Source organism: Thalassophryne amazonica, chromosome 7 (assembly GCF_902500255.1).
Source record: "Thalassophryne amazonica chromosome 7, fThaAma1.1, whole genome shotgun sequence".
NCBI lineage: Eukaryota > Metazoa > Chordata > Actinopteri > Batrachoidiformes > Batrachoididae > Thalassophryne > Thalassophryne amazonica.
Window position 1 is genome coordinate 74,187,641 of NC_047109.1, and position 12,370 is coordinate 74,200,010.

Consider the following 12,370-nt stretch of genomic DNA (forward strand, 5'->3'; position numbering starts at 1 on the left):
TAAACTAACCATAAGAGAGTACTGCAATTAAAAAAGAATGAAAAAAACAAACAAACCACCGTGCAATTCCAAAGTGCTTGTAAACAAGATAGATTAAAAACTCACTTGTTCCTTCCCACCATCATAGTAATCAATGATAAACCTGCAAAAAAACAAAAAAAAAACAAAAAAAAACCAAACACACAACAACATTAGAATCAGAAACTATGGCTGCTGTGGTATTTAGAGTGAACACCTTAAGGCATTGTGAACGACAGTGGAAATATGAATTACCAATGCTGCAAGCTTTGGTCTGAGACGTTTCTAAGCACATCTCAATATTTCTCTGTGCCACTGGCGGAAAACAAACCTTGTTGTAGCTGAGCTGACCATATACAGTGAGGAAAATAAGTATTTGAACACCCTGCGATTTTTGCAAGTTCTCCCACTTAGAAATTCATGGAGGGGTCTGAAATTTTCATCTTAGGTGCATGTCCCTGTGAGAGACATAATCTAAAAAAAAAATCCCAGAAATCACAATGTATGATTTTTTTAAATAATTTATTTGTATGCTACTGCTGCAAATAAGTATTTGAACACCTGTGAAACTCAATGTTAATATTTGGTACAGTAGCCTTTGTTTGCAATTACAGAGGTCAAACATTTCCTGTAGTTTTTCACCAGGTTTGCACACACTGCAGCAGGGATTTGATCCACTCCTCCATACAGATCTTCTCCAAATCTTTCATGTTTGGAGTTTCAGCTCCCTCCAAGATTTTCTTTGAGTCAGGTGTGGAGACTGGCTAGGCCACTCCAGACCTTGAAATGCTTTCTTACGGAGCCCCTCCTTAGTTGCCCTGGCTGCGTGTTTGGGGTCATTGTCATGCTGGAAAACCCAGCCATGACCCATCTTCAATGCTCTTACCTGAGGTGCAGTCGTCCTGTCCCCTTTGCAGAAGAGCACCCAGAGTATGATGTTTCCACCCCCAGGCTTCACGGTGGGATGGTTTTCTGGGGTTGTTCTCATCCTCTAAACATGGTACGTGGAGTTGATTCCAAAAAGCTCTATTCTGGTCTCATCTGACCACATGACCTTCTCCCATGCCTCCTCTGGATCATCCAGATGGTCACTGGTGACCTTCCAAATGGGCCTGGACATGTGTTGGCTTGAGCAGGGGGGACCTTGCTGCCCTGCAGGATTTTAAACCATGACAGCATCATGTGTTATGGCCCAGTCACACGGCACACGACGATTCCTGAACGAAGGGAAAAAGTAAAAAAGTCACTATTCGTTGAGAAAAGGTGGACGAAAGAGCTTTTATCACCGAACAGTCCTGCGAAGCAAGAGCGCAAAAGGACGAACGATGAACTTACAAAACCGAAGCTCACGATCTCGATGCTTTAATGAAACGCGCCTGGAGCCACAGCTGAGCGGCTGTGTGTCTGCATCTCTGAGTTCCAGGACTTGGCGCTGGGACGTGAGCTCATAGCGTCTGAGTCCTGGAGAAACTGCAAACAGAAGCTGTGGAGATCTGTGTGCACGTCAGTGGACCACCTGCTCTGGTTCCTCGTCAAGGACAAAAGAGGGATCGTCTCCATCATCATCAGAATCCACACTGTCTGTCGACACGCTACGTGCTCCGTCCTCCTCCAATTAAAAAAAAGTGTGCCGTGGTCACTGCTGTATCATTGCATTATGTTCTAAGCCATATATATTGATTTATAACAGAAAACTGTCAAAAGGGAGAATAAATATAAGTGTAAAGATGATTGAATATATCAGAGCAGTAAATTAATCAGTGCGTGTGAACGCGCACACTGACACACACGTGCGGTTATTTCCACCAGCTGATCACTGATCCAGCTGGTGGATCCAGAACAGCTCTTTATATCATCATTTTGATTCATCTACCTGTTGCCACATGTACAGAAGGACTGGATTATCATTCCTACACTCATATTGTTATATAAATTACACAACTTTGTTGTTTCAAATTCAACAGTTGCTTGTGGCAAAATAATTAAATATATCCACAAAAAAGATTAATTCTGGCCTATGTAAGGTGCCTGAGCCCACTGAAACTGACCCCCACACAGATAAATAAATTAAAAAATCCAAGCAAACAGGCTGAGGTTGCCCTGTAATTTCCAACGGAACATGAAGCAGCAGCAGCCTCAGCGCTCACAAACCAGCTTCTGCACTGTGTGAAAACACTCGCTGCTCCAACGAAGTCAAATTAAACAATAACGGTACAAAAACTACACACACGATTAAAACACATCAAGAACGACAGCAAAACGAAACAACAGACGAATTGAGGTTTTTGTTGTCCTTAGTTCAAATTTTTCAACAGTTTAAAAATCCTGAACGTAGTGCCAGCTGCAGGAACGAGCTGCGCGAAGGTTAAACGTTGCCAATGACAGTCAACGAAAGTCCAGATTTCTTGTTTCGTCAGGGCTTTGTCACCCTTCATTAATGCCGCGTGACTGGGCCATTACTAATGTAATCTTTGTGACTGTGGTCCCAGCTCTCTTCAGGTCATTGACCAGGTCCTCCTGTGTAGTTCTGAGCTTTCTCAGAATCATCCTTACCTCACAAAGTGAGATCTTGCATGGCATCCCAGACCAAGGGAGATTGACAGTCACCTTGTGTTTCTTCCACTTTCTAATAAATAATCATAACAGTTGTTGTCTTCTACCAAGCTGCTTGCCTGTTGTCCTGTAGTCCATCCCAGCTTGTGCAGGTCTACAGTTTGTCCCTGGTGTCCTAAGACAGCTCTTTGCTCTTGGCTATGGTGGACAGGTTGGAGGTGATTGACTGAGTGTGTGAACAGGTGTCAAGTTCAAACAGGTGCAATTAATACAGGTAAAGAGTGCAGAATAAGAGGGCTTCTTAAAGAAAAATTACAGGTCTGTGAGAGCCAGAATTCTTGCTGGTTGGTAGGTGTTCAAATACTTATTTGCAGCAGTAACATGCAAATAAATTCTTAAAAAAAAAAAACAAAAACATACAATGTGATTTCCGGATTTTTTTTTTTTTTTAGATTATGTTTCTCACAGTGGACATGCACCTAAGAAGAAAATTTTAGACCCCTCCATGATTTCTAAGTGGGAGAACTTGCAAAATCGCAGGGTGTTCAAATACTTATTTTCCTCACTGTATGCTACCCACAACATGATTTCTATCAGATAACGACCTAAATAAATCTAAAATAATTTTATAAACATATTCTTCAGCAAACCTAGTGCAGCAGATAAACTGAAACAATCATGCAAAAAAGCATCAAATTTGGCAGATATACTCCGTAGAGACTCCTCTTTTGAAAGAAAAAAAAAAAAGGATTGGCCACTTGACTTTTCAATCGGTGGTCAGGTAGGGGTCAATTGAAGAATTACACAGAGGTCAAAATTAAAAGATGCTCCAATTATATTGAAAAATATTCCACATTATTTGCCTGATCATAAACATTCCAAAAAGGTATAGTTTGGACTATCTGTGACTGAATTCTATGGAGTTACGGGATAAAAACAGCAAGAATGGTGACAAAGGTTAGTGTCATTTTGTACGGGGTCAAAAGTTAAAGTTGCTCCAATTTTGATAAAAAGTGGTGCAAATTACTGGTTGAGCTAATAGGATTAATAAATGGAATAGTGTTGACAGTGTTGAATGCTTCGTCTCCAAAATAAAGGTCAAACAAGGTCTACGTCTATTGGATTCTATGACATGTGACATATGCTACCCTGTAACATGATAACTAAGCATAATACATGATGCAAACTATTCCTTTTTAAAACCATATTCACTCAACTAATAATTTGCATCACTTTTTACCAAAATTGGAGCAACTTTAACTTTTGACCCTGTACAAAATGAAATTGACCTTTGTCACCATTCTTGCTGTTTTTATCCTGTAATGCCATCAAATTCAGTCACAGTTAGTCCAAACTATACCTTTTTGGAATCTTTATGATCAGGCAAATAATGTGGAATATTTTTCAATATGATTGGAGCATCTTTTAATTTTGACCTCTGTGTAATTCTTCAACTGACCCCAACCTGACCACCGATTGAAAATTCAAGTGGCCAATCGTTTTTTGTTTTTTTTTCAAAAGAGGATTGTCTGAGGAGTATTTCTAACGAATGTGATGCTTTTATCACCATTTGCAGGATTCCCCTCTAAATATTCTCTTATCTGTTGCACTAAACCAGACTTAACTGGTATTCAGTGTTATGCAACTGATTAGAAAGCTTGCCTCCCATCAAAGCCACCCACACCCCATGCTCCTTCTACCTCTGGACTTTCATCCAAAAGTGCAACCACTATAAAATTATACAACCCCTGGCAATAATTATGGAATCACCGGCCTCGGAGGATGTTCATTCAGTTGTTTAATTTTGTAGGAAAAAGAAAGATCACAGACATGACACAAAACTAAAGTCATTTCAAATGGCAACTTTCTGGCTTTAAGAAACACTGTAAGAAATCAAGAAAAAAAAATTGTGGCAGTCAGTAACAGTTACTTTTTTAGACCAAGCAGAGGGAAAAAAAAATATGGACTCACCCAATTCTGAGGAAAAAATTATGGAATCACCCTGTAAATTTTCATCCCCAAAACTAACACCTGCATCAAATCAGATCTGCTCGTTAGTCTGCATCTAAAAAGGAGTGATCACACCTTGGAGAGCTGTTGCACCAAGTGGACTGACATGAATCATGGCTCTAACACGAGAGATGTCAATTGAACAAAGGAGAGGATTATCAAACTCTTAAAAGAGGGTAAATATCACGCAATGTTGCAAAGATGTTGGTTGTTCACAGTCAGCTGTGTCTAAACTCTGGCCAAATACAAACACATGGGAGGTTGTTAAAGGCAAATATACTGGTATACCAAGGAAGACAGCAAAGTGTCAAGACAGAAAACTTAAAGCAATACGTCTCAAAAATCAAAAATGCACAACAAAACAAATGAGGAACAAATGGGAGGAAACTGGAGTCAACGTCTGTGACCGAACTGTAAGAAACCGCCTAAAGGAAATTGGATTTACATACAGAAAAGCTAAACGAAAGCCATCATTAACACCTAAACTATTTTTTACTACTATAAATTTACAGGGTGATTCCATAATTTATTCCTCAGAATTGAGTGAGTCCATATTTTTTTCCCTCTGCTTGGTCTAAAAAAGTAACCGTTACTGACTGCCACAATTTTTTTTCCTGATTTCTTATAGTGTTTCTTAAAGCCAGAAAGTTGCCATTTGAAATGACTTTAGTTTTGTGTTATGTATGTGATCAGCTTTTTTTCTACAAAATTAAACAACTGAATGAACATCCTCCGAGGCCGGTGATTCCATAATTTTTGCCAGGGGTGGTATGTCAATCTGAGCAAAAATGGGAGAATCCAGAAGAAATGAGTTAATTCATTGCATAAACAATCTTTAGAATAGTCCAGAATAGCTAATAAAATAATAGATGAAATCTTTGTCCCCAAATATACTCAAGAATAGGGACTTTCAAGCTTGTAAGACTCAAGAATTGTTGACAAATATTTTCCCAAAGCCAGATAGGACATGCAACAGGCTGCAAAATGCAAGACAGCAACAAAGTTCCAAAGATGCGTCGGTGTGGTTCATTATAAATATTGATAAGCAGAAAAGTGCAAAGTGAACCAAATCGACTTACCAATAAGTTTGAGTGTAAGGACACAATGAGGCATAGTCCATTTGATGTCATACTCCTCTGTCGCTGTGCAGTAATACCCTGCCAGCAGGTATCCCTAAAGACACAGAAAGAAAAGGGAACAGAAGATTTGACAGAGACATTTGGTATAAGCATACCTCCTTATTATCAAATATCTCCAGGCACTTATGTTAGATGTGTGATAGAGAGGTGCAAACAAAACACACACAAAAAAACCCTCCAAATATATTTGGATTTTCACATAAGCAAAAAAATTCAAAGTATTTAGAAATAAATGCAAATTCAACACTTTTGTATAGTCAGAACATTTTATAAAATGTCCAAACTTCGTGAATATTTTTTTTGGGGGGGGGGGGGGGGGGGGGGCACAAAACATGCATAATAGTGAAATATTACAGCAAAAAAAAAAAAACACACACACACACACACACACACACACACACACACACACACACATACACACACACACACACACACACACACACACACACACACACACACACCACAACAACAAAGAAGCATACTGGATAGTTACTGGCATTCACTGGTTGGCTTCGGGAACAATAACAGCCTAATCATTTCTTGTTGCAATTTACAGTATTCACAGCGCTTCACTTTTTCTACATTTTGTTATGTTACAGCCTTATTTAAAAATGGAGTAAATAAATTCATTCCCCTCAAAATTCTACTCACAACACCCCGTAATAACAAGTTTTTTTTTTTGCAAATTTATTAAAAATAAAAACTAAGAAATCACATGTACGTAAGTATTCACAATCTTTGCTCAATACTTTGTTGCCGTACCTGTGGCAGCAATTACAGCCTCAAGTCTTCTTGAATATGATCCCACAAGCTTGGTGCACCTATCTCTGGGCAGTTTTGCTCATTCCTATTTACAGCACAAGCTCCATCAGGTTGGATGGAGAGTGTTGGTGCACAGCCATTTTCAGATCCCTCCAGAGATGTTCAATCGGATTCAGGTCTGGGCTCTGACTGGACCACTCAAGGACATTCAGAGTTGATGGACATTCACCATCGCCCCAGTCGGAGGTCAAGAGCACTCTGGAGCAGGTTTTCATCCAGGATGCCTCTGTACATTGTTGCATTCATCTTTTCTTCAATCCTGACTAGTCTCCCAGTTCCTGTTGTAGAAAAAACATCCCATTCACAGAGCTGTCATGTGCCTTTTACTAAGGAGTAGTTTCCGTCTGGCCACTCTACCATACAGGTCTGATTGGTGCAGAGATGGTTGTCCTTCTGGAAGGTTCTCCTCTCTCCTCTCTCCACAGAGGAATGCTGGAGCTCTGACAGAGTGACCATCGGGTTCTTGGCCACCTCCCTGACTAAGGCCCTTCTCCTCCGATTGCTCGATATAGACGGTTGGCCAGCTCGAGGAAGAGTCCTCATGGATCTGACCTTCTTTCATCATTGGGACCTTCAAACAGTAGAAATGTTTCTGTACCCTTCCTCAGATTTGTGCTTTGAGACAATCCTGTCTCAGAGGTGTACAGACAATTCCTTTGACTTCATGCTTGGTTTGTGCTCCGACATGCACTGTCAACTGTAGGACCTTATATGTAGACAGGAGTGTGCCTTTCCAAATCATGTCCAACCAACTGAATTTACCCTGGGTGGACTCCAATTAAGCTGTAGAAACAGCTCAAGGATGATCAGTGGAAACAGGATGAACCTGAGCTCAATGTTGAGCTTCATGGCAAAGGCTGTGAATCCTATGTACTTCTTATTTTGCTTTATTTTTATAAAATTTGCAACAATCTAAAAAAAAAAAAAAAAACCCTTCACATTGTCATTATGGGGTATTAGTGTAGCATTTGAGGGGAAAAAATAATATTAAATCCATTCTGGAATAAGGCAGCAAACATAAAAAATGTGGAAAAAGTGCAGCCCTGTGAACACTTTATGGATGCACTGTAGACTGAAGAATCTTGCACATTCTTATCTTCTTCCACTCTTCCAGTGTCACACATTCAAGCTCTTAAGAGTCATTTTACAATGGCAGATTTCAGACCTCTCCAAGGCTGTAATGGGAATTTCAGGTCACTGTGTTGCTGAAAGATCCAAGAACTTCACCTGTTATGTCACAGTGCAAAACACTGATGCACTCCATTCCCAAAAAGCTCTACTTTGGTTCCATTGGTCTATACAACATTAATCCAAAAAGACAGGCTAATCTAGCAGCTTTTTGCAGACTTGTTTGTCTCCGCCAACAAACACTCATTTGTTTATTGGGGCGGCAATAGCTCAGTTGGTAGAGCAAGCCGTCTTATGACTGAAGGGTTGGCAGTTTGAATCTGGCTCTCAACCAGTCAAAAATCTGCAAAGTGCCATTGTGTCCTTGGGCAAGACAATGTGTATGAATGAGGTGGTGGTCTGAGGGGCTGTAGGAGCAAAATGGCAGCCACGCCTCCATCGGTTTGCCCCAGGGCAGCTGTGACTACACTAGTAGCTTACCATCACCAATGTGTGAGTGAATGAATAATGCAACTTTTAAAGTGCTCTGGGTGTCTTTAAAAGCCCTCTATAAATCCAAGTCATTATTATTATTATTATTGTTAATTCAAGTCACGCAAACACAGACAATTAAGCACAGGTGTCTTTTTTGAAGAACAAATTTAAATACATTAATGGGTGCCAGTGTTTGTTTCTCTATATGTGGCCCTGTGATGGACTGGGATCCTGTCCAGGGCGACTGCTATTATAGGCTCCAGCCCCCATGACCCTTAAGAGGAAGTGGGTATAGAAAATGAATGAATAATGGGTGCCAATAACTGTGTTTCATGTCTATTTTTAAAATTTCATACAAAAAGGCTTTTTTTAATATTGGGTTGAAAAATTTGTTCATTTGCATTAATTTCTTATCTTCTGAATAATGTATTTGAAACTCAGGGATGACAGCAATTTTGACCAGGATTGTATTTCTGTTTCTTAAAAAAAACAAACAAACAAAAAAAAAAACTGAATTGCAGTATTGTGCAAAGCTTGACAATTAAATGCAAGTGCATGCAACATAAAGGCTATGACAGAACTACAAGAAGCATGTGGCTAATCAATAAGATTGTCCACCTTTCGTTAAAGAGAAAGTTTATAAACAGATGGAATAATCAGTATTACTGTTAGCAAGACATGTAAAGGAAAAGATGACCATGGATGGGTGGAGGAAGAAAGATAAAAACACCGGGAAACCTCACCATTTGAAAAATAAAGCTGCTCAGGACAGTTGATACCGTCCTTCCCATGAGCCTCAGTATCAGGAATTGGACAAGGATGCATACTGCTGAGTGACAGAGCTGAGAGCCTGGGAAGAAAGATGGACATAGGGTGGATGAAGATGATGGTGAGTGCAGTCAAGCACAACCTGCAGGACTGAACATGACAACAGCATCACCCCCCCCCCCCCAAACAAAATTCAGTATTGGCAGAGAGTGAGAAAGAATGACAACACAAAGACATCGCATACATATACTGTGATGTGAGCTTCCAAGAGGAATGAAAGAAAAGGTTATCCACAGGGAGAAAAAGAAAGCAACAGACCTGCTGTAAAATCCAAGTGCAGCCATAAAACAGAAAAGAATACAGAAAAAAAAGGGGGGTGGGGGGGGTGGGTGAAGGTTAGTTTGTGCTAACTCGAGTGTACCACTCATCCACATATCAATACAATCCATTCATCATGTACACAGTTGAACCTCTTACTGCTGGACATCTTGGTGGCAAATTAGAAATGTACTTTTCTGTGGATGTCTTCAAAAGGTCAGATTTTCATCAACTGCAGCATTTCTGCAGTTCAGTCAGAATGCAGTATTCATTTCCTCACAAAAACTAAATAATACGTAACAATTCACAGGCATGCATTTGAGAGTGAGCTAAAGTCAGTTTCTCCATCTCTATCATTGTTTCTGCTGTACAATGATGAGAAACAAGCAGTGTGTTAATACCTTCTCATTAACTGCACTGTCATGGAAAAATGGCATTTTTTCCCCCTCCTTCATTTTTATATTCAATATGAAGGGCATCTGTGCTAAAATAAAAGGACAAACTGTGCCTTGCATTAATGCAGACAATTGGCCTGCATGTGGTTGTGGCAGCATCATGCTGTGGGGACTATCTTTGCACCAATCCACCGATCAGGCCTGAATGGTACAATGGCCAGACAGGCACATGGCAGCCCACCTGGAGTTTATCAAAAGGCACCTGAAGGACTCTCAGATCATGAGAAACAAAATACTCTGGTCTGAAGAGACGAAGATTGGACTCTCTGGTGTGAATGCCAGGTGTCATGTTTGGAGGAAGCAGGCATCATGCTGCGAGGATGTTTTTTGGTGGCAGGAACTGGGAAACTAGTCAGAATTGAGGGAAAGATGAATACAGTAATGTACAGAGACATCCTGGATGAAAACCTGTTCCAGAGCGCTCTTGACCTCAGGCTTGGGTGACGGTTCACCTTTCAGCAGGACAATGACCCTGAGAACACAGCCAAGATATCAAAGGAGTGGCTTCAAAACAACTCTGTGAATGTCCTTGAGGGGCCCAGCCAGAGCCCAGACCTGAATCCGACTGAACATCTCTGGAGAGATCTGATAATGGCTGTGCACCGATGCTCCCCATCCAACCTGATGGAGCTTGAGAGGTGCTGCAAAGAGGAATGGACAAAACTGCCCAAAGATAGGGGCACCAACCTTGTGGCATCATATTCAAGAAGACCTGAGGCTGTAATTGCTGAAAAAAGGGCATCAACAAAGTACTGAGCAAAGGGTGTGAATACTTATTTATGTACATTTGATTTTAGTTTTTTACTCTTAATAAATTTGCAAAAATTTAATTTAATTATCTTATAATGCGCCAAATCACAGCAAAAGCCGTCTCAAGGCGCCTTATATAAAACAAGTCAACATAAAATTGAATAAATAATTAAAAATGAATTTTAAAAAAATTCAAATACATAAATAAAAACAGAAGTAAAAGAATAAAACAAATAAAAATAAAAACTATCCATAAGAAAGAGAATAAAATAGGTTTTGAGTCTTGACTTAAAAATGTCCACAGACTCAGACTGCCTCACAGTCGCAGGAAGATAGTTCCACAGGGTGGGTGTACGATACGAAAAGGCTCTTTGACCTGCTGACTTCTTCTTCACCCTGGGAACACAGACAAGTCCCGCATCCTGCGACCGCAAAGCCTGGGCTGGCATGTAGAGTTCCACCAGATCAGCCAGATAAGATGGCGCCAGTCCATGAACAACCCTATAAGTCAATAGCAAAACCTTAAAATCTGCTCTCACAGAGACAGGGTGCCAGTGCAAAGATGCCAAAATGGGTGTGATATGTTCAGACCTTCTGCTACGTGTCAGAAGTCTGGCGGCAGTGTTCTGAAAAGTTATTAAAAAATAACTTTTTTCATGTTGTCATTATGGGGTGTTGTGAAATAAAATTAATTTATTCCATTTTGGAATAAGGCGGTAATATAACAAAAGGTGGAAAAAGTGAAGCGCTGTGAATACTTCGAGATGTAGACAGGTGTGTGTCTTTCCAAGTAATGCCCAATGAACAGAATTTACCCCAGGTGGACTCCAATTAAGCTGTAGAAACGTCAAGGATGATCAGTGGAAACAGGATGCACCTGAGCTCAATTTTGAGCTTCATGGCAAAGGCTGCGAATACTTACGTACATGTGATTTCTTATTTTTTTTATTTTTAACAAATTTGTAAAAACCTAAACACCTTTTTTCACATTGTCATTAAGGGATACTATGTGTAGAACTGGGGGAGGGGGGGGGGGGGTGAATTTCATCCATTTTGGAATAAGGCTGTAACAAAAAAAAAAAAAAAAAAAGGAAAAAGTGCAGCACTGTGAATACTTTCTGGATGCACTGTACAGAGAGAGAGCGAGAGCAAGAGACAGACAGAGATCTTCTTTCCTGATGTTCAACTCACCAAAATTGAATGCAGCTAGAGCCAGACCAGAAAAGGTGTGGAACAAGTTAACAACTGTGGGAGAAGAGTGGAAAAAAACCTGCCGGTACACCAAAGCACAAGGATATCCTGCAGGGGAAAAGGAGACAAATACACTGATAAAAGCATTAGTGGAGCCACTGTACATAAATTCATATCAGGCAAAAGGGCCTCAACCTTGAGGTGGATGCTCCTTGTGGCAAGAGCAATCACCAACCACCCTCTTTTTCAAACACATACTGAAAACCTGGCATCTTAAGAAGGATGATAACGAGTCATCACAGCAGTCCAGCTAGTGGCACAGCCAATAAATTAAAGGGAAGAAGAGGAAAAGAAGATAATAGAAGATGAAGACAACAGGATAAACAAAAGTCTACATGGAGTGAAGCAGCATCTCTCAAAAAATAGGCTTGGTGCCTGTTTGAAGTGAAGCGGAATGCAGATATGCTTTTGATGCACTTGTGGAATGCACCACTGGTGAGTTAGAAATCACTGAATAGAGTCATTACCATCACGTCACTTCTGAAATGAACCAGACAGATTGGTGTGAGACTAATTTTTAATAAAGCCAAATCTAATGACTTAAAAACAGAATCTGAATTTTTGAAATCAGACCAGGACATTCCTACTGCTTCTTCCCTCTTGGTCGCCATCACTCTCCAACAGGTGCATGAGCGTACTGAACTGTTTAAAACACTCGCACAATTTGTGCGACCAGCTAACAGA

At 40.3% G+C, this 12,370-nt stretch overlaps 1 protein-coding gene across 1 annotated transcript in view; it reads right to left on the minus strand.

Annotated features, from left to right (window-relative positions):
- Positions 1–12,370, minus strand: part of lpcat3 (lysophosphatidylcholine acyltransferase 3) — a 45,018-nt gene that overhangs the window by 25,949 nt on the left and 6,699 nt on the right. The window contains exons 2-5 of the mRNA XM_034174477.1: positions 11,627–11,734; positions 8,888–8,994; positions 5,648–5,754; positions 106–142 (exon numbers count right to left, since the gene is read on the minus strand). Coding sequence (XP_034030368.1) covers positions 106–142; positions 5,648–5,754; positions 8,888–8,994; positions 11,627–11,734 — 359 coding nt within the window. The remainder of the gene's footprint in view (positions 1–105; positions 143–5,647; positions 5,755–8,887; positions 8,995–11,626; positions 11,735–12,370) is intronic.